The sequence below is a fragment of the Haematobia irritans genome, chromosome 1 (genome assembly GCF_050003625.1).
Source record: "Haematobia irritans isolate KBUSLIRL chromosome 1, ASM5000362v1, whole genome shotgun sequence".
NCBI classification, from domain to species: domain Eukaryota; kingdom Metazoa; phylum Arthropoda; class Insecta; order Diptera; family Muscidae; genus Haematobia; species Haematobia irritans.
The window spans coordinates 138,365,216-138,389,317 of NC_134397.1; the positions used below are offsets into that span (position 1 = coordinate 138,365,216).

General features: G+C 36.2%; 1 protein-coding gene across 1 annotated transcript in view; it reads left to right on the top strand.

Moving 5' to 3' along the window:
• The window catches only part of plum (IgSF transmembrane protein plum), a 499,814-nt gene extending 476,111 nt beyond the window's left edge, over positions 1 to 23,703 (top strand). The window contains exons 6-13 of the mRNA XM_075291754.1: positions 2,160 to 2,228; positions 13,789 to 14,113; positions 14,174 to 14,560; positions 14,633 to 14,873; positions 14,949 to 15,397; positions 21,345 to 21,812; positions 21,876 to 22,907; positions 22,969 to 23,703. Coding sequence (XP_075147869.1) covers positions 2,160 to 2,228; positions 13,789 to 14,113; positions 14,174 to 14,560; positions 14,633 to 14,873; positions 14,949 to 15,397; positions 21,345 to 21,812; positions 21,876 to 22,907; positions 22,969 to 23,397 — 3,400 coding nt within the window. The 3' untranslated portion in view covers positions 23,398 to 23,703. The remainder of the gene's footprint in view (positions 1 to 2,159; positions 2,229 to 13,788; positions 14,114 to 14,173; positions 14,561 to 14,632; positions 14,874 to 14,948; positions 15,398 to 21,344; positions 21,813 to 21,875; positions 22,908 to 22,968) is intronic.
• Positions 23,704 to 24,102: the final 399 nt, after the last annotated feature.

Here is a 24,102-nt window from a genome sequence, read left to right on the forward strand (position 1 = left end):
ACAAATTGTGTTGAGTGAAAATGTCCTACATTGTGGCCCTACGTCCCTACAAGACGCTAAATATTAGAAAAACCCTACATATAGGGAATTTCCCCTGCTTCTAGCAACACTGGCTGTGTTTATATTGCGCCTACGGAGCTAGTATGCCACTAATATTGAGCCCATTATTAAAAAAGAGAAAATCGTTAAATTAGTGTGGGTAATAAATACAAATTTGTAAAAATCGAGCAATATTCTTATGTAAGAGCTACAAGTACGTATAAGTACGATCGGCTAGTACATCAAAATTTGAAATTTGAGTAACATTGGTTAATAAATAAGAGTACTATGGTCAAATATGGGAAAATCGAGCGATGCATATATATGGAAACTATATCTAAATCTGAACCAATTTGCATAATATTTTGCTGGTTTGATTAATACCACAAAAGGTTACCTTGTGCAAGATTTGAGTAAGATCAGTTAAGAAATGAGGCCTGTATGGTCAAACATAAGGTTATTAGGGGCGAATTTTTCAAAATCGGGCGATACATATATGGGAGCTATATCTACATCTGAGCCGATTTCGATGAAATTTTGCACATATATTCAGTACTATAGAGGACTGGATCTAGCCAACTTGTAGTAAGATCGGTTAATAAATAAGGGTTCTATGGCCAAATTTGGGAAAATCGGGCTATACATATATATGGGAGCTATATCTAAATCTGAACCGATTTCGATGATTTTTTGCACATATAGTTAGTGCTATAGAAGACTACATTTAGCCAAATTTGGGTAAGATCGGTTGATAAATAAGGGTTTTGTCCCCATATTTAGAAAAATCGGGAGGTACATATATATGGGAGCTATAGCTAAATCTGAACCGATTTCGATGATTTTTTTCACATATAGTTAGTGCTATAGAAGATTATATTTAGCAAACTTTGAGTAAGATCGGTTGATAAATAAAGGTTTTGTGGCCAAATTTGGGAAAATCGGGCGATACATATATATGAGAGCTATATCTAAATCTGAACCGATTTGTATAAAATTTTGCAGACTTGAAGGGCGATGGAAAAGATTACCTTTTAGCAAATTTGGTGATGATCCGTTTGAAAAAACGCGCAACGTGACCCCATTTGTCGAAATCGGGCGATACATATATATGGGAGCTATATCTAAATTTGATCCGATTTCTTCCAAATTCAATAGCGTTCGTCCTTGTGCCCAAAAAAAACTTCCTGTACCAAATTTCATCAAAATCGGTTAATAATTGCGACCGGAATCCTGTGAACAAGAAATACATGGACAGACGGACGAACACCAAGCGCTAGATCGACTCAGGAGGTGATTCTGATTCTGGTATCACAGTGGACTGAATAGTCTAAGTAAGCCTGATACATCGGGCAGCCACATAACCTAACCTAACCTATGGAAGTGAAAATGTCAACCGGCGGGGTTACACTTTTTCATATTATTTTTATTGGGTTTTTACTTTTTTTTTGATTTTCTTTTCTTTTTTGCGATATTTAATTATTAAAAATTTAAAATTTAAAGAATTTAATCGGAAGTGGAAAAAAATTGATGGGTGATACTGGTATGCTCTTAAAAACAACATCTATTTTTTCCGAGATTTTTTAGATTAGTACACTCTTTAGACGTTTAGGATGTTCTTGCTAAATAAAATTACGAATATATTTAAATTCATAAAATTCGTTTTAGTTTATTGCTAACGAGCTATATTTTTTTACACACTCTTTGCTACTCAATTCCAAATCTTTTTTTTCCATGTATGATGTATGAATACCTGTAACTCAACATAGTGGGAGTTCTTTGATGCCAGACAGCAAAATTGATTGTTGTGATGCGGCATTGTTGAGTGACTTGTTAACAAGCCCTCCTCAATGTTACAACTTCGATGTTCAGTGCTACTGTTGTGATACAGTCCCCCTGTGCTAAGCCGAAAAAACAGTCCCGATGGATGTGTGCTCCTGATGGCTGTTAATTATTTTTGTTCTTTAAAGTTTTTAGCTTTATTTTTCCTCTAATTTTTTTTCCACTTTTCTACTATACCATGTTTTTGTTTTGTTTTTAAGTTTTGATGAGTTTTGAATATGTAGTATGGTATTTATATGTAATCGGATATTGGTTTTTCCTTTGCTTGTTGTGTTTTACAGTTTTCTACTCCTGTCGAATGGCAGTTTGGTTTTGAGGAAAGCCAAGGAACGAGATGCCGGCAAATACAAGTGAGTATAAACGTTGGAACTACCAATGCCATCTATACGGTTTGTAATGAGAGTTGATTATGTTTGCCAAAGGCTATGACTTTTTCATATTATAATGTTACATATTTTTCAATTTTATATATGGTATATATGGGCGATAGGGCCAGGCTGACGAAGCTGTATATGTTTTTCTGTTTTGATACGTAAACTTTTCAACTTTAATGGCAAAGTTTACAGATCATTTCGTTTACTAATGGGTAATTGAAATATTTGGCTTCAATATTCGAAAATTTTCAATTTAATAATATTTAATATTATATGTACGGTTTATATTGAGAGCCATATTTAAAAGGGACCCAATTGCAATACCATACGTCTATTCTGTTTCATTTGGAATTTAGCGTTATTTTAACAGACGGAAATGGCTGCATCGAAACAGAATTTCATCGCGACCAAGAATATATACACTTTTTGAGATCTGAGACCAATATTTGAGATAGATATTGCCCATCCAATAGTGGACAAAATGAAACTAAAACCCTATGATGGAATTTGGGTCGAATCTCATGTACCCACCACCATGGATTGCGTAGAAAGTTCTACGAAAAATTGTCATCTACTATGAAATTTCTTCCGTTGAGTAAACACTAGCCGTTGTCAAGGTATCTAAAAACTTCTTAGCATTGCTCTCTAAATTGTAAGATGCAGTCTATATTCGACAAAAAGACAGATTACATACCTATATGGAGAAGTCTATAAATATTTATGAACCAATTCGACCGGTAATTAAGGAATCAAATTTTAACCGGATCGTAGAAAATTTGTTCCTCCATGAAACCCCAGAAGTCAAATTTGGGGATCACTTTATATAATTATGGATCGATATTGATATGGAAAATTTTTATTCCCTTCACCACTACTTTGGTACAGGGTATAATAAGTTTGTGCATTTGTATGTAACGCCAAGAAGGAAAAGTCTGGGACCCATCGTTTAGTATACCGATCGTCTTAAAGGGTGATACGGTCAAAATTTGGTCATGGGAAAACGCGTGTAAATCAGTGAAATAGTTTATTTAAAAAATCAAATTAAATTTCTTTTTCAAGCTCAATTAGTATAAAATTCAGGAAAAATATTCAGTTAGGCTTTCGCTTTTCCAAATCTGAATTGCCGGGCCTCACGCTTGACACCTGCCATCAGATTTTGTACAGCCACCTTGTCCACTTTCTTCGCCGCAGAAAGCCAGTTTGCCTTGAACTGCTGCTCGTCCTTAGCAGTTTTTTGGTCTTCTTTAGGTTCCGCTTGACAATAGCCCAGTATTTCTCAATTGGGCGGAGCTCTGGCGTGTTGGGAGGGTTCTTGTCCTTGGGAACCACCTGCACGTTGTTGGCGGCGTACCACTCCATGGCCTTTTTACCGTAATGGCAAGATGCCAAATCCGGCCAAAACAGTACGGAACAACCGTGTTTCTTCAGGAAAGGCAGCAGACGTTTATTCAAACACTCTTTCACGTAAATTTCTTGGTTGACAGTCCCGGAAGCTATGAAAATGCTGCTTTTCAAGCCACAGGTACAGATGGCTTGCCAAACCAGATATTTCTTTGCGAACTTTGACAGTTTTATGTGCTTGAAAATATCTGCTACCTTTCCCCTTCCTTTTGCCGTATAAAACTCCTGTCCCGGAAGCTGCTTGTAGTCGGCTTTGACGTAGGTTTCGTCGTCCATTACCACGCAGTCAAACTTTGTCAGCATCGTCGTGTACAGCCTCCGGGATCGCGCTTTGGCCGTCGTATTTTGTTTATCATCGCGATTTGGAGTCACTACCTTCTTGTAAGTCGATAGTCCGGCTCGTTTTTGGGCTCGATGCACGGTTGTAGACGATACACCCAGCTTATTTGCGGCATCTCGGAGAGAGAGGTTAGGGTTTCGCTAACGGTTGATTTGACAACTTTTAGCGATTTTGCCAACTTTGCGTGCGAGTAGCTCGGATTTTCGCGATGCGCGAGCGAAATTTTGATACGTTGCTCTTCTTGCTTGGACGGCATTTTGACAACTGAAGAGTGAATTCCAAAATCAAAATGGGAGCAACATTCTACACACACACACCTTCAAAATGAGGGGTGTTCAGGTTTTTTAAATGCAAAATTGAAAGAAATACGTCAAGTTTATATTGACCAAGTTTTGACCGTATCACCCTTTAGAATTAAATTCTGAGTCGATTTAGCGATGCCTGTCTGTCTGTCCGTCCGTTTGTATATGTAATTTTGTGTGCAAGGTACAGCTCGCCGTTTAAGTCCGATCGTCCGCAAATTTGGCACAGAGTTTAACATTGGCTCAAAGTCAATCGCTATTGATTTTGGAAAAAATCGGTTCAGATTTAGATATAGCTGCCATATATATTTATCACCGATCTGGTCATAATTGACGTATTTATCAACGTATTTTCTCAAAATTTCGGCCAGCCAAATATTTTGGGGCTTTCGTAAGATGTGCAAAATATCAGCCAAATCGGTTCAGATTTAGATAAAGCTACCATATATATTTTTTGTCCGATTTTCACTTATTTAAGAGTATAATTCAGTGTGCTAAATTTGGTTAAAATCAGTTCAGATTTAGATATAGCTCCCATATATATCTTTCGCCCGATTTAGACTCATATGGCCTCAAAAGCAAGAGGTTTGCCATGATTTGCTTCAAATTTTGCACAAGGAGTACGTATGAGTAGTATCGTTAAGCGTGCTAATTTTTGTTGAATAACTCCCATAAAAATCTTTCGGCCGATTTACACCCATATGATCACGGAGGCCAAAATTATTCTCCCATTTATGGTTTTTGCTGAGATAGCAGGATTATTATTCTAACTATGCATGTCAAATCGGTTTATATTTAGATATAGCTCCCATATATACATATGTACGCCAGAGTAGGGGAAATATAGGGAAAATTCCGTGATGATTTCCCCATATCGTAGTCATATCCTACACACTGTAATGCCAAACTTTCCACAGAATGGTCGAATTTTCAATAAACCTGCGACCCACAATTGACCACATATCTTGGCGAGATTTAACCAATATCCTTGTAAAATCGCCACTGCTGAGTAGCAAAAATTGTAAATATTACTCAAATTGTCCTATATCTCGAATACATATGTATCGCCCGATAAATCATAAATGCTATTTTGTACAATTGCATCAAAATTGCTCTAGCTTTATATTTCCCATATTTTTTTACTAACATTGTGTTTCTTCCCAGGGTATTAATTCTAGCGATTTTGTAGAAGTACAAAAAATTGTCTCCAAATCTTTTCAGATATAAATCAAATATGGTAACACAAATTTTGGTCTACATAATGGTGAATCGCTAAAAGTTGTCAAATCAACCGTTACAAATGTAATTAAAGTGTTTGGGGAACGTTTGTCGACAGCCAGGAAGTCTGGATCGGTGGGAAATAGAAAACCGGAAGCCGCTGAGACGACAAAGAGAGTTGCCGGTAGTTTCAAGCGAAACCCTAAACTCTCTCTTCGAGATGCCGCAAATAAGCTGGGTGTATCGTCTACAACCGTGCATCGAGCCAAAAAACGAGCCGGACTATCGACTTACACGAAGGTAGTGACTCCAAAGCGCGATAATAAACAAAATACGACGGCCAAAGCGCGATCCCGGAGGCTGTACACGACGATGCTGACGAAGTTTGACTGCGTGGTAATGGACGACGAAACCTACGTCAAAGCCGACTACAAGCAGCTTCAGGGACAGGGGTTTTATACGGCAAAAGGAAGGGGAAAGGTAGCAGATATTTTCAAGCACATAAAACTGTCAAAGTTCGCAAAGAAATATCTGGTTTGGCAAGCCATCTGTACCTGTGGCTTGAAGAGCAGCATTTTCATAGCTTCCGGGACTGTCAAGAAATTTACGTGAAAGAGTGTTTGAATAAACGTCTGCTGTCTTTCCTGAAGAAACACGGTTGTTCCGTACTGTTTTTGCCGGATTTGGCATCTTGCCATTACGGTAAAAAGGCCATGGAGTGGTACGCCGCCAACAACGTGCAGGTGGTTCCCAAGGACAAGAACCCTCCGAACACGCCAGAGCTCCGCTCAATTGAGAAATACTGGGCTATTGTCAAGCGTAACCTAAAGAAGACCAAAAAACTGCTAAGGACGAGCAGCAGTTCAAGGCAAACTGGCTTTCTGCGGCGAAGAAGGTGGACAAGATGGCTGTACAAAATCTGATGGCAGGTGTCAAGCGTGAGGCCCGGCAATTCGTATTTGGAAAAGCGAAAGCCTAACTGAATATTTTTCCTGAATTTTATACTAATTGAACTTGAAAAAGAAATTTAATTTGATTTTTTAAATAAACGGTTTCACCGATTTACACGCGTTTTCCCTTGACCAAATTTTGACCGTATCACCCTTTAATATTCTCGGCCCCGCCCGACTTTAGACTTTACTTACTTATTAGATATTTTTATATGGGTGCTATATATAACTATAATCCGATATGTACCAATTTATGCTTGGTTGTTAGAGGCATATATAATTATGGACCTATATGCACCCATTTTTTGCACAATTGTTAGAGGCCATATATTAACATAATGTACCGAATTGCAACCAAATCGGATGAAATGTGCTGCTCCAAGAGAAATCAAATCAAATGGTGTCGTCCGTTGTGGTTGACTTAGCTTAGGAAAGTGGAAGGAGACAAAAGTGTTTTCATTCCTAATGCTTAGTTCTAAGTTCGTTTCTGCGAAAAACGAATATCTTTTCGCAGAAACGAACTTATTTATGCGAAAATATATGCCTGCCTATTTTTTCGTGCGAAAAATCCAGGATTCTATAAATATTTGTCCGAAAATGCTCAAAACAAAGAATTCGCATTTATTCAGCGCTAACGTTTTTTTATATAGAGTATGACAGTTTTTCGTGCGAAAACGTGATCTTAGTAAAGGGTGATTTGTTAAGAGCTTGATAACTTTTTTTTTAAAAAAAACGCATAAAATTTGCAAAATCTCATCGGTTCTTTATTTGAAACGTTAGATTGGTCCATGACATTTACTTTTTGAAGATAATTTCATTTAAATGTTGACCGCGGCTGCGTCTTAGGTGGTCCATTCGGAAAGTCCAATTTTGGGCAACTTTTTCGAGCATTTCGGCCGGAATAGCCCGAATTTCTTCGGAAATGTTGTCTTCCAAAGCTGGAATAGTTGCTGGCTTATTTCTGTAGACTTTAGACTTGACGTAGCCCCACAAAAAATAGTCTAAAGGCGTCAAATCGCATGATCTTGGTGGCCAACTTACCGGTCCATTTCTTCAGATGAATTGTTCTCCGAAGTTTTCCCTCAAAATGGCCATAGAATCGCGAGCTGTGTGGCATGTAGCGCCATCTTGTTGAAACCACATGTCAACCAAGTTCAGTTCTTCCATTTTTGGCAACAAAAAGTTTGTTAGCATCGAACGATAGCGATCGCCATTCACCGTAACGTTGCGTCCAACAGCATCTTTGAAAAAATACGGTCCAATGATTCCACCAGCGTACAAACCACACCAAACAGTGCATTTTTCGGGATGCATGGGCAGTTCTTGAACGGCTTCTGGTTGCTCTTCACTCCAAATGCGGCAATTTTGCTTATTTACGTAGCCATTCAACCAGAAATGAGCCTCATCGCTGAACAAAATTTGTCGATAAACACATTTCGAACCGAACACTGATTTTGGTAATAAAATTCAATGATTTGCAAGCGTTGCTCGTTAGTAAGTCTATTCATGATGAAATGTCAAAGCATACTGAGCATCTTTCTCTTTGACACCATGTCTGAAATCCCACGTGATCTGTCAAATACTAATGCATGAAAATCCTAACCTCAAAAGAATCACCCTTTACTAGGCTTAAAGCGGTAAAATCCTTTCATTCGAATACGAAAGATTTTCGACCAATCGGCATATTCCTTCTAAAGACTCCAGAAAGGCTAATAGATATTTATCTTAGAACTAGTGTCGATTCAAGATTACTCTCGAAACAACAACATGCTTACTTGAGACCGCATTGCATAAACTAGTCAGCTAATAAAGGAAGGGAGCCACCGTGGTGCAATGGTTAGCATGCCCGCCTTGCATACACAAGGTCGTGGGTTCGATTCCTGCTTCGACCGAACACCAAAAAGTTTTTCAGCGGTGGATTATCCCACCTCAGTAATGCTGGTGACATTTCTGAGGGTTTCAAAGCTTCTCTAAGTGGTTTCACTGGAATGTGGAACGCCGTTCGGACTCGGCTATAAAAAGGAGGTCCCTTGTCATTGAGTTTAACATGGAATCGGGCAGCACTCAGTGATAAGAGAGAAGTTCACCACTTTGGTATCACAATGGACTGAATAGTCTAAGTGAGCCTGATACATCGGGCTGCCACATAACCTAACCTAACCTAATAAAGCTGAACACTCGCTATGTGTGAATGAATAATCACAGTTAGACGTTGAAGGGACATTCAATCACGTCCATCCGAGTTCAATAGTAAATGTATTGTCAACTCTGAATATTGCTCAATGGATACGGAGACTGATACAGGAACTTCTAACGAAGAGACTATGACAAGCACAGCGGCACTCCCCAACGAAGAGTTCTATCTGTGCTTCTTTGAAAAATTGCTATAAACAACCTTCTGGTTTGCTTAGAAAATAAACGGATAAAAGTGCGTGCATACGCTGATGACGTGGCTTTAGAAGTCAGGGGAAATGCCCATCAGCAATTGGAGATACTAGACAAAGAACTATATGGATGACTGGGCGCAGGAATATGGTCTAGGGGTAAATCCTGCAAAACATAACTTGTCATGTACCGCAAAGAACGCAAAATTCCCACTATTAAGCCTATCTTCTAAGGTGGTATTTGAATTCCCTTTGGGGAGTGTGAAAAATGCCTTTGAGTTATATTGAACAGGCGGATACATTTTAAACTCAAGTCTGAAGGAAGAGGAAACCATGTACTCATGCAAACAAAAGCAAAAGCGAAAAAGTTGGGACTAAGACCGAAATTGTGCATTGGCTATATACAGCAGTGGTTAGACCAATTAAACTTAACTCAACACCAGATATTCTAGCGTTTTCAAGACCTCAGATATCACTCTTGATATCTGCTATAAAGTGTTGCTGCCTGATAGGCGTAAAATAAATTATTAGCGTAAAATAAAGGAAAAGGAATCAACACCTGTGGTGTGAGTGTCCTACATTTTGTGTAAGGCGTTAGCTAATTTTAGGAGCATATAGCTTTAGATTACTGGCGGACCCGGAAAATGTTAACTAAAGCGTTTTGCTAATGTTTTTAGAACAATCTGGTTGGTCCAACAGAAGGAAATGGCCGGGTGGGTTAAACGGCAAAAAACTAAAACTAAAACTTTGACTAGAACAACGCAGGGCAGTTCATTCTGAGTGCTACACAATCATTTGTAGACCTGTTGTCGTGCCTGTTTTCCAAAACATCAGGAAAAACAACTGCCGAATACTGATCACTCTTCACCACGACAATGCTATCTCTCACACATTGGCATGTTAGCCTCAACACTTTCGAAATTTCACACACCTGGAAAATAGGGAAGCTTGTTCAAGTTCTGAAACTAGGAAAATAGGCACATTTTGGAGACTCATATCGACCAATTAACCTTCTTTCCCCTATTACGAAGAGTCTGGAAGTTATTTTACTGTCCAACTTCACAGAAAACCTATTGTTGGCGGAACATCAGCAAGGCTTTCACACGGGCAGAAGTGCCGGATAGGTTGAAGTGGCAACCCGATTTGATTAAGGCTTACATAGAATATTCAGTCCATTGTAATAGGTTAGGTTAGGTTAAAGAGGGATTGAATACGTTCCCTTTTTCGTTGCATTGGACATGTCTTAAACGTTTGATATTGTGAACCATGCCACCCTCTAAGTGAGCCTGACATAAATCGAGCTGCCACTTTAACCTAACCTAACCTAACACCTCTGCCATATCTTTCAAAAGGGTGTGTAGAAGATATTTAATAAATTTTTCGAGATGGAAGTACTTTTCTCTCACAGTTCATGCATCGGCTCTTGATAATAATTGGCTACTTCTGTCATACGGCCGTAAGTTCGGCCAGGCCGAAGCTTATGTACCCTCCACCATGGATTGTGTAGAAACTTCTACTGAAGACTGTCATCCACAAACGAATTACTTGGGTTGTGGTAACACTTGCCGATGGCAAGGTATCTTAAAACTTCCTAATACTGTAATATATACCACGTAAAGGGTGATACGGTCAAAATTTGGTCAAGGGAAAACGCGTGTAAATCGGTGAAATCGTTTATTTAAAAAATCAAATTAAATTTCTTTTTCAAGTTCAATTAGTATAAAATTCAGAAAAAATATTCAGTTAGGCTTTCGCTTTTCCAAATCCGAATTGCCGGGCCTCACACTTGACACCTGCCATCAGATTTTGTACAGCCACCTTGTCCACCTTCTTCGCCGCAGAAAGCCAGTTTGCCTTCAACTGCTGCTCGTCCTTAGCAGTTTTTTGGTCTTCTTTAGGTTCCGCTTGACAATAGCCCAGTATTTCTCAATTGAGCGGAGCTCTGGCGTGTTGGGAGGGTTCTTGTCCTTGGGAACCACCTGCACGTTGTTGGCGGCGTACCACTCCATGGCCTTTTTACCGTAATGGCAAGATGCCAAATCCGGCCAATACAGTACGGAACAACCGTGTTTCTTCAGGAAAGGCAGCAGACGTTTATTCAAACACTCTTTCATGTAAATTTCTTGGTTGACAGTCCCGGAAGCTATGAAAATGCTGCTTTTCACGCCACAGGTACAGATGGCTTGCACAAACCAGATATTTCTTTGCGAACTTTGACAGTTTTATGTGCTTGAAAATATCTGCTACCTTTCCCCTTCCTTTTGCCGTTAGAGACCATATACTAATACCATGTACCAAATTTCAGACGGATCGGATGAAATTTGCTTCTCTTACACCCGGAAAAAATGGGCTCAAATGCCAACTGAACTTTATTGTAGTTCATGAAGATTAGTTGATTTTAGTTAAATTTTGCACAATATGAGTAAATGTTCCTTATTTGAATAATTTTTTGCTAACTTTAATGACGTGAACTAAAAAGAAGAAAAAAAAGTTGTATATATAGTGCACAATTTTACTAAAAAATAAAAAAGTTCATATTTTCCTCAAATGGCAGAAGTTTGCTAAAATTGAGTTCATAAGTCTCTCAAATGAATAAATTTTACTAAAATTGTACCTGTCTTGAACTTCATACAGCGCTAAAGACATTTTAACATTTTTTAAATCCAATTTTTTCTTTCAACATATGACATTTTCTTAAATTACAGAAAAAAAAATAATTATTTAAAATAATTTTTCTTCAATTTGACAAAAAGTATTAACTTATTTGTAACATGTTGCAATTAGAAAACTTTTTTAGTTTTGTTTGTTATTGTTGGCTTCTCTTCAATCGTTATTGTTGTTTTTTTGATCTCAGCTTAAAGCCATGCATTGACTAAACTACAAGTGTAGCTTAACCAACAGAGGAAAAGTATGCTTGTCAAATTTATTTGGGCAAAGCCCTATAGACTGCAAGATGGTTGAATGTACAGTTGTTTCGTAATTACCACATTCCTCATCAGCATCCTCTACTTGCAGCAAAACTATCAACCAATTATCAGAATAAATCAGAAGCACGCTCAAAAACAAACCCAGCCAAATACATTCAAATCGATGATTTGAGTTTGGCAAAGGAAAAGAGATATGCTGGCAAATTTGTTTAGGCAGTAGCCGACTATCAAACCCTTTTTCGGGAGGTTCAAGTGTAGTTCACTTTGGGTTGAGTGAATTACCCGAATTTATTCTGATAATTGGTTGATAGTTTTGCTGCAAGTAGAGGATGCTGATGAGGAATGTGGTAATTCCGAAACTGCTGTACATCCAACCATCTTGCAGTCTATAGGGCTTTGCCCAAATAAATTTGACAAGCATACTTTTCCTCTGTTGGTTAAGCTACACTTGTAGTTTAGTCAATGCATGGCTTTAAGCTGAGATCAAAAAAACAACTAAAACTTTTTTAGTTAAATTTTTCTAAAATAAACCTACATTTTCTTCCACGGGTGTAGAGGATCCGCAAACCAAATCTGGGGATCGGTTTATATGGGGGCTATATATAATTATGGACCGATATAAAGTAATTTTTGCATGGTAGTTAGAGACCATATTTAGTATTTAGTACCACGTACCAAATTTCAACCGGATCGGATGAATTTTGCTCCTCTAAGAAGCTCCGGAGTTCAAATCTGGCAATCGATTTATAATGGGGGCTATATATAATTATGGACCGATATGGACCAATTTTTGCATGGTTGTTAGAGACCATATACTAATACCATGTACCAAATTTCAGACGGATCGGATGAAATTTGCTTCTCTTAGAGGATCCGCAAATCAAATCTGGGGATCGGTTTATATGGGGGCTATATATAATTATGGACCGATATGGACCAATTTTTGCATGTTGTTAGAGACCATATACTAACACCAAGTACCAAATTTCAACCGGATCGGATGAATTTTGCTCCTCTAAGAGGCTCCGGAGTTCAAATCTGGGTATCGGTTTATATGGGGGCTATATATAATTATGGACCGATATAGACTAATTTTTGCATGGTTGTTAGAGACCATATACTAACACCACGTACCAAATTCCAGCCAGATCGGATGAAATATGCTACTCTTATAGGCACCGCAAGCCAAATCTGGGGGTCCGTTTATATGGGGGCTATACGTAAAAGTGGACCGATATGGCCCATTTGCAATACCATCCGACCTACATCAATAACAACTACTTGTGCCAAGTTTCAAGTCGATAGCTTGTTTCGTTTGGAAGTTAGCGTGATTTCAACAGACGGAAGGACGGATGGACATTCTCAGATCGACTCAGAATTTCACCACGACCCAGGATATATTTATGGGGTCTTAGAGCAATATTTCGATGTGTTACAAACGGAATGACAAAGTTAATATACCCCCCATCCTATGGTGGAGGGTATAATAACTTAACCGTTTATGGTTACGAATAAAAACAATCATACACGAATTGCTATAAAATTAATAAATACAGTGCACTCGCGGTAAAGTGAACTAATTAAAACCAAGAGAATTCACGTTAGCGAACTTCAGCGAATTTCAGAACAAAACATAGCCATATTCCGGAGTTTTACACGTTCTAACGTAATAGTCTTTTAATATTAAAAACTTAATTTAATTTAATGAAAAATTAAAGAGAGATTGGAAAAATATCAGTGGGTACGTAGTTATAAAGCAACTTAAATTAATAAGAGCCAAACTAGATCACTAAAAAAAAAATCCGTAAGTGTATTTGAAATTGTATTTGAGATTGTGAATCTGCCTTTAACGTCAAATTTCATGTTTTTCAGCTTTACGGAGTAGTTAGTGTAATCGTGTTCACGTTATGCGGTGGTCACGTTACCGCGAGTGAACTGTATACGAAATTTTGTAATACCATTTAAGTACATCACAATAATTGTTTTAATAAATTAATATCAATAATTTTTTCAGATGTGTAGCGCATAACATTTACACTTCCAAATCACATCGTCAATTCTGGATGACTCTGAATGTAAAGCACGGAGAAGGACGTACCTTAAACAATGCCCAATTAATACCTCATCTACAGAATACCACACTCTTTGTGCCAACTGGTGGAGATTTGAACCTAAGCTGTTGTGCTTTGACAGATGATGCTACCATTGAATGGTATTTTCAGCAGACCTTTAGCTCACCATGGATACGTTTGGCCAACAATAGCAAAGAATATCACATACGCTCAAGTATTGATCAATATGAGGGCTATTATACATGTTCCACAGCCTACAGTAATCAGGTAAGAATTGACTATGGCATAATAACCCATTGCTTTGACTAATAGGCAAACATTTCGTAGACTTTCCATGTCATAGTGACCACACCTCCTTTGGTATTGCAAGAATTACCCATTGTGGATGGTATTATTGCCTCTCCCATTAAATATCAATGTCTAGTCACGGGAAATCCTCGACCCATAATAACTTGGTATCATAATGGCGCCCAATTCAGTAGCTCCTTTACACGCTACATAAACGGTAATGAACTGTTAATACCCTCCTTCGATCCCGAGGAGAATGGTATATACCAATGCTTTGCCCGAAATGTTGCTGGGGAAGTATATACGGCAGGAGAGATACGTTTACGAAATCGTGGTGATGAGAAACCAAATCCATTGAGAAATATACGATGTTTTGCCCATACCTTTAATTCAGTAAATGTGACCTTTGAAACCGAAGGAACAGTGGTAAGTACGAGAATATAACCAAAGATGTTAGCAGCCCATCATTGTCCATATCTTTGTTTTTTTTTTTTATAGAATCTCTTCATTGTTCACATTGTCCAAACGAATCCATTTCGTTGGATATCACCTTATTCACCAATGAAACTGAATGCCTCCTATGTGGTAATAGACAAACACCTGCCCTACATCAAGCCCTTCGAGTTAATAACTCGTGTTCTGATGACTACCTCAGAGATTAGCATGGGTAATAATCAAACTCAACATACAGTACAAAGTACCCTCAGAAGTTTACCAGTAACATGTTGTACTCAGGGATGTAAGTATGATCTCTAATATGGTAAATCGATTTTTGTTTTTGCTAATTACAAATTATTCTCATTTGTCTCTCTAGTACCTCCTCGCATTTTACATTTTGGCAATGACACCTTTGTCACTTGGTCCCTAACCGATTTTACCAATAAGAAATATTTCATTATTCAATTTGCCATAAATTACACCCAACCTCATCCGGTAGAGTTATTTAGACCTCACCTAATGGGTACATTGCAGCACATTAATCTAACATTGCAGGATATCAGCCAGAAGCTGACTCTAATAGAGCCAGTGAATCAATTGGAGGCCAAACGTATTCTCAAAAATGCTATAACAAGTTACAGTGATAATGATGCCAGTATAGCCGATGGTTTGGAGAGTGACGAGGATATATACAGTCTGGTATTACATGCAAATGTCACAGGTCTTATGTTGTCAAATTTTACAAGACTGAAACTTCGTGTACTGGTCATCACATCGGATAATGAAAATTTGGCCCAGGATTTTCGCTATGTCGAATGGAAAACGGTAATATTTTTAAATATGCTTAAATTCAATAGATTTGTTAAGAGCTTGATAACTTTTAAAAAAAAAAAACGCATAAAATTTGCAAAATCTCATCGGTTCTTTATTTGAAACGTTAGATTGGTCCATGACATTTACTTTTTGAAGATAATTTCATTTAAATGTTGACCGCGGCTGCGTCTTAGGTGGTCCATTCGGAAAGTCCAATTTTGGGCAACTTTTTCGAGCATTTCGGCCGGAATAGCCCGAATTTCTTCGGAAATGTTGTCTTCCAAAGCTGGAATAGTTGCTGGCTTATTTCTGTAGACTTTAGACTTGACGTAGCCCCACAAAAAATAGTCTAAAGGCGTCAAATCGCATGATCTTGGTAGCCAACTTAACGGTCCATTTCTTGAGATGAATTGTTCTCCGAAGTTTTCCCTCAAAATGGCCATAGAATCGCGAGCTGTGTGGCATGTAGCGCCATCTTGTTAAAACCACATGTCAACCAAGTTCAGTTCTTCCATTTTTGGCAACAAAAAGTTTGTTAGCATCGAACGATAGCGATCGCCATTCACCGTAACGTTGCGTCCAACAGCATCTTTGAAAAAATACGGTCCAATGATTCCACCAGCGTACAAACCACACCAAACAGTGCATTTTTCGGGATGCATGGGCAGTTCTTGAACGGCTTCTGGTTGCTCTTCACTCCAAATGCGGCAATTTTGCTTATTTACTTAGCCATTCAACCAGAAATGAGCCTCATCGCTGAACAAAATTTGTCGATAAAAAAGCGGATTTTCTGCCAACTTTTCTAGGGCCCATTCACTGAAAATTCGACGTTGTGGCAGATCGTTCGGCTATTCATGATGAAATGTCAAAGCATACTGAGCATCTTTCTCTTTGACACCATGTCTGAAATCCCACGTGATCTGTCAAATACTAATGCATGAAAATCCTAACCTCAAAAGAATCACCCTTTATATTCCGATTTACCCTCATTTTCATGAAGCTCCGTTAGTGTTACGTTAGCTAACGAACTTTTAAACCGTGATATCTACATATCTATCATCTTGCGTATATATTCCATATGCCAGTTAGAAACTTAACTGCTGTAAATTGTTCAGTTACAGTTAACCAGAGAAAAGATATTTCAATTTTTCTTTCTGTTAACTGGCAGTTAAAGCCTAACGGAGCTACATGAAAATGGCCATTAATCGAAATTATATGGCAATTAATGATTTGATGCAGACTATTGGGTTGTGACCACGATTGCCACTAGTGCCAGAAATATTTTACCAAAATGTGAAGAAGATTTTACCAAATTTAAAATATTACATTTTTGTCAAATATTTGCACTTAGAAGAAATATTTTATTATTTTATTTTAGAAGTTTATCGCCTTTTTCGGTGTATAAATATCCTTTACACTGTAATTGTGTGAGATTCTAAATGTTTTACCAAATTTTAAATGTTTTTTTTTTTCCCAACAAGGGAATCTTACTTCTACGTACTCATAATGGGCTTTGATAGTATGAACTTACACCACAATTAAATTTTAATTATGTTTTTGTTGTTTTGTGCACTATTTTGGATTTTAAATGCATTTTGCATCAGTGAAGCGCATTCGAAGTACACATAGTGTACCGTAGTACATGCAATGATATAATGGCTACACACAAAAAAATAACTGCAAATAAATATTAACAACTTTATTTGTATGTAAAATCTGCTGATGCTCAACAAATTTGTCTATTAAATATGAGACATTTGTTGTTGAAATGTGTTTGTAGATGCTTGACAGAGGAAATAGAAATATTCTGAATTTTCAACAAATTGTTTTGTTGCGAAATTAGTTGACTGCTATCGATATGAAAACAAAAACAAAAATACAAGAGTGGTTACGCGCACATCGTTGAAAACATGTACGAAAGCTAAAAGAAGTATGCGAAGAATACCGTTAGAACAAAATGAGTATGAGCACATGCACGTGTATGATAGCAAGCAAAGAGCTCATTCATCAGAAAATACAGAAAAGCATTTATAAATGCCTGTAAAAAATTTATATTTTTAAAATTTGGTAGTTAAATGTGTTTGTTGTATGAGATAATTAATAATTAATATCGGGATTAGAGTTATTACAATTCTAATTAACTAGAATATATATCACTGGGCAAAAAGTTGTCAAAATGCTTGTTAGACCCTGGACTACTCAAATTTAAAATCGTCATACATTTACAAAACTGAGTATAGGATTTTCGACACAAAAATGTTACATGTTCCCCGTCCAAAAATAGCATTTTGTCATATTCATTCTCTGTGTGTACTTAACAAAATATCTCTAAAATTGTTCCAGCAATTTTGGTGCAATAATTCTGTCAATTTCAATTTAATTTTTTATCAATACAACAATAAATTTGTTACAGGTCATTGATAGACTGCAACAAACCACATACACTTTTTTTCTTTCAAATTCAAAAATATTTGTTGAGGATTAAAAGTAACGTTCAACAACAAATATTTTGAACTGTTGGATGCTCAACAAATTACTTACAAATTATGTTATTGAGAACACAAATTATTTGTTGCCTTCTGATGGTAACGATTGCTAACAACTTTTTTGTAATAATGGTTATTAAAAGTACAAATTAGCTTGTTGCAGGAAAATTAACAAATTTTGTTATTGGTTTTCCAACAAAAGTTATTGGTTCTCAAACTTATTTTTATCTGTGTAATATATTAAATATTGTCAAAATTTTATTTCTACAGAAAATCTTGTCAGAATTTATTTAGAAAATGTTATGCCTATAAAAATGTTTGCAAAAATTTTATTTCCTTAGAAGATTTTGTCAAAATTTTATTTTCAAAGAAAATGTTGTGAAAATTTCATTTCCATGGAAAATTTTGTCAAAATTTTATTTCCATAGAAAATTTTTTCAAAATGTTATTTCCATAGAAAATTTTGTCAAAATATTATTTCCATAGAAAATTTTGTCAAAATTTTATTTCCTAAGAAAATGTTGTGAAGATCTCATTTCTATAGAAAATTTTGTCAACATTTTATTTCCATAGAATATTTTATCAAAATTTTATTTCCATAGAAAATTTTGTCAATTTTTTGTGTTCATAGAAAATTTTGTCAAAATTTTATTTCCATCGAATATCTTATATCCATAGAAAATTTTGTCCAAATTTTATTTCCATAAAAAATTTTGTCAACTTTTTGTTTTCAAAGAAAATTTTGTCAAAAGTTTATCTCCATAAAAAATTTTGTCAAAATTTTATTTCCATAGAAAATTTTGTCGAAATTTTATTTCCATTAAAAATTTTGTCAATTTGTTGTTTTTATAGAAAATTTTGTCAAAATTTTATTTCCATAGAAAATTTTGTCAAAATCTTATTTCCATAGAAAATTTTGTCAAATTTTTTGTTTTCAAAAAAAATGTTGTCAAAATTTTATTTCCATGGAAAATTTTGTCAAAATTTTATTTCCTAAGAAAATGTTGTGAAAATTTCATTTCTATAGAAAATTTTGTCAACACTTTATTTCCATAGAAAATTTTATCAAAATTTTATTTCCACAGTAAATTTTGTCAAAATTTTATTTCCATTCAAAATTTTGTCAGTTTTTTGTTTTCATAGAAAATTTTGTTAAAATTTTATTTCCATTGAAAATTTTATTTTCATAGAAAATTTTGTCAAAATTTTATTTTCATAGAAAATGTTGTCAAAATTTTATTTCCAAAGAAATTGTGAAAATATTTACGTAGTAAATTTTGTCAAAATTGTATTTCCATAGAAAATTATGTCAACACTTTATTTGCATAGAAAATTATGTCAACACTTTATTACCATAGAAAATGTTGTCAAAATTTTATTTCCATAGAAAATTATGTCAAAATCTTATTTCCATAGAAAATTTTGCCAAAATTTTATTTCCAAAGAAAACGTGAAAATTTTGTTTCCAAAGAAAATGTGAAAATTTTATTTACATAGAAAATTTTTTCAAAATTTTATTTCCATAGAAAATTTTGTCAAAATTTTATTTCCATAGAAAATTTGGTCAAAATTTTATTTCCAAAGAAAACGTGAAAATTTTATTTCCATAGAAAATGTTGTCCAAATTTTATTTCCATAGAAAATTTTGTCAAAATTTTATTTCCGCAGAAAATTTTGGCAAAATTTTATTTCTATAGAAAATTTTGTCAAAATTTTGTTTCCATAGAAACTTTTGTCAAAATTTTATTTCCATAGAAAATTTTGTCAAAATTTTATTTCCATAGAAAATTTGGTCAAAATTTTATTTCCAAAGAAAATGTGAACATTTTATTTCCATAGAAAATTTTGTCCAAATTTTATTTCCATAGTAAATTTTGTCAAAACTTTATTTGCATAGTAAATTTTGTCAAAATTTTATTTTCGTAGAAAATTTTTGTCAAAATTTTATTTTCATAGAAAATTTTGTCAACACTTTATTTCAATATAAAATTTTGTCAAAATTTTATTTCTATATAAAATTGAAGTACCTATTAGTAGGAAAGGAATATTTTGCAACCAAAACATCAAAAATTCTACCAAACAGTAGAAAATCTACCATTTTTGGTAGAATTCTACCAACTGTGGCAACCGTGGTTGTGACATAAGAGTTTTCCACAATGAGAAGTCCATGATCTGAAAGCTTAACAGGTTGGCTGATAAGTCCCCGGTCTAACAAAGAAAAACAATTTTTTTTTTTGTCAAAATTCGTTTTTATTATTCAACACAGTTCCTTTCAAGAGCGATACAACGATTATAACGACCTTCCAATTTTTTGATACCATTTTGGTAGTACTCCTTCGGTTTTGGCTCAAAATAGGCCTCAGTTTCGGCGATCACCTCTTCATTGCAGCCAAATTTTTTCCCTGCAAGCTTCCTTTTGAGGTCTGAGAACAAGAAAAAGTCGCTGGGGGCCAGATCTGGAGAATACGGTGGGTGGGGAAGCAATTCGAAGCCCAATTCATGAATTTTTGCCATCGTTCTCAATGACTTGTGGCACGGTGCGTTGTCTTGTTGGAACAACACTTTTTTCTTCTTCATATGGTGCCGTTTGCCGCGATTTCGACCTTCAACGCTCCATAACGCCATATAATAGTCACTGTTGATGGTTTTTCCCTTCTCAAGATAATCGATAAAAATTATTCCATTGACTTACAGACGTCAAATTTTGACACAAATCATTTGAAGGTTGGTACTATATAAAAATAATATGCATTTAAACTATCGACGCCATCTATGTGTCAGACCGGGGACTTATCAGCCAGCCTGTTAGTAAAAATTAATTTATTAAAGATCATTGCATAGATGTTTATTTTATGGGTCAATTCTATGGCGGCCATCTTGTTTATTTGAATTGTATAGGCTTTCTGCTTCGAGGTGTGTCGGAAACGCACCAACTGCTGGCTGCAACAGCTATTGCCGAAACTTGAATGTTGCCCAGGTTATTTGCAATATAGCGGATCTTTGTCTAGAAGCCACCCCCAAACTTCCCTGAAGATTTCACTGTATATAATGTTCCAGACCAAATATTGAAAAATAAAGTAAAGATCTTTGCCTTAAGGCCACTTCTCTAAAAATTTCAAGCACATCGGAGAATTTTGAACCCAGTTTCAAAAAGTCGATCAAGGAGGAGGCGTCCTCCCGGGCTAGATATGAAAACAAGAGGTACCCTAGTTTCACGACATTATTACCCTATATGTTCTCTAAAAATTCAAGTAAAACGGGTGGGCCGTTTTCGAATATACAAACAAAGTATTATTACAGTATGACCTGCGATCGATAAGTGTATAATTTTTAAGTCAGAAAAACAATATAATTTCTTTAGAATGAATAATATTTTATATTAAAAAAAAACTACCAATAGGCTCAGGTTGTTCCAACACCTTGTATTGTGGCGTTCGAAATTTTATTTATATTTTATGAAATTTTCTTTACAGGTTTACAACGATACAGGGGAATTTATAGCCACCCCATATCATCTGACCATTGTGGAGTCTCGTATGCTACTCTTTCACTTTCAAGATAGCTTCAATGAGTCGTGTGTCCAAGTATGCTATCTACAAATCCAATATCCACGTATCGTTAAGGAGGAGCGTAAATGTGATAATCGCATTATAATCAACTCAGAATTAGAAGTCACAAAATTACGACCGATTACCCATTACAGTTTCCATTTCTCCAGTTGTGATACAAATCTTTTCTATGGTCAATTGGATGTTGTAACTCTACCCGATCCACCGGGAACTATAAGTAATCAAAGAGTGACCAGACATAATGGTTTAAAATTGAATTGGGATCCACCATTGCAGCCGAATGGGAAAATTCATCATTACAATATTCTCTGGACACTGGGAAATGTTACGCATGAAACGAATGTAATGGAATGTTCCATATGCTTTTACAAGGTGAGTTGTAAACTGCCAGGAGGTTTTTTATCTTTCGCAAATTAATTTATGCTACGTTTGCAGTTTCCCAACATTTCGGAAGAGGCAAAAATCAATATCTCTGTACGGGTAGTGGGTGAGACTGGAGTAGGGGCTCCCATATCCATTGATCTGCGTAATATCAATCATCGTTCTCTGGAAATTGAAAGTCAAAATTCCACTGCTGAAGTCTATAGTGGCATTGCCATTGGTTCAATACTTTCGATATTCTGCATCTTTGGCTTTGCCCTTCTGGTAATGTTCCAAAGAAAACGCTTCAAGGCCCGCCAACATGGACCCACACATTTATCCACTCCCACTGATATTCATTTTGGTAATTTAAGTAATATAGGCCTGCCCAGTGGCAGTGCGGGGGGCCTAAGTTCAAATACCATGCCTCCGGATTCACATGAAATGCAAACCTTAATACCCAAGGCCATGGCCAGGCATATCGATATATTGGCCGGGGATCGTGCCTTGTACGAGACCACTCAGTTGGCCAATGGTAATGCATACATAGTACGATCTTCCCTAGAGAATATGGTGGATTCTTCGAATGCCTCTGTCCTAAGTGGATTTTATGTGGGAGCCGAGCATAATCTCTCATCGATTCCATTGTGTCAAGTTAGCCCCCAAAAGAAGACGAAAGGGGCCACCATTATGGCCAATTCGGAATGTAATCTGCAGAAGCCATTTTTCATTCCATTTAAAAATTCTGCAGCACCCAGTATTGTGGGTTTAGTAACGCAAAAACAAAGTTCCTCTTCTTTCGCTGCCAATAGTAGTGTGCCACCGAATTCCATCTCATTGGCTCCCGGGCCCGGGGTGGATAGTATACCCACGGTATTTGGTGGCACTCTACGCAGTAGTAATTTAAGCCGTAGTAATAGTAATGGCAGTAGTGCCGCAAATTCCATAAAATCAAAACAGTTCCATGCCAATTTTCCCAAGCATTCCACATCGATTGATGGTATATGTCTGCTGGACGAGGAGGAAGCGGCAGCTACAATAACGCCTACCACAGATTCGGATGTCACTGGTGAGGTGCTAAGAAATGGATTTCATATCAGCGGAGAGGTAAGCATTGACAAAGTCGAAATGAACCTAAACATCCTTATAATTGAGTTCCCTTTTCCAGGATTCCAGATCAAATGACATTGCCAATCACAATCACAAAAAGGCACCATTGAAAGCGAGATCCTCTCCGCCAAATTCTTCAAAGCATTCTAATCATAATAATCACAATAGCAACAACATAAACCATAAGAAATCTACGAATTTATCTAAGAAAAAACCGCCACAACCCTCTCTAGAATTAACTGCCACCACCTTGACAACGAAGTCAACGAATGCTCGACCCAAGAGCACAGCATTTATAGTTCCTCCTGCCTCGGGATCATTAGCATCGTTAGAGACAACGAATGCCACTTCGTCCTCCTCACTATCGAAGGCACAGCAAAACAGTAGGACTACAACATTAACAACAACTCTCAATCCAAACACGCTGAAATCCAAATCAATATTGGATACAAATTTTCGCCATCCAAATATGGATCCGAATGGTTGAAATTCTATGCCAGTGGATGCTAAATTAAGACAATTGATTTTTAATGATCAACTCTTTAGTTGAGGGTGATGAGAAACATATGTTTTGATATTTTATTTAGTTTTTAATCCAAGTAAATCCTTGAGTATATACGGTAATATGATACATCTATAGGAATCATTCCAAACCAACTTTGGGTTTATATCTGAACCAAAATAGTTTTTCGATAAAAAAAATATTTTTAATAGTGACATACAAAACACTTGTGTTAATGTTTGATGGTGATTAGGTATTCGCAGAATTAAGTTAGCTGAGAATTGTTGTTGGTAACACTAAAAAAAGGGCCCTCTTTAAAGCAATTTACCTTTATTTTAGTTCATGGAAATTATTTTGTTTTATCTAAAATTTCCCAATATGAGAAAGTGTACTACACTTTAATATATTTATTTTTGTTACACGAATTAGAAAGCATAAGATTTTCTATATTCGTATTTTTCACAAAATAAATCATGGTCTAAAGACCATCAAGCTAATTCCACAAAATAAAACTGGGAGAATGTCTTCATAAGGGCCATATAAAAAACGGGCAGATATAAACTGTGTACACATATCTTTTCCTGGCTCCAAAAATTATTAAAAATCTCAGGAAAATCAGACGATAGTAGAATAGTCTACGAGCTCGAGAATATTCTCAAACAAAAACTGTCGGAAATAACATCAAATCAA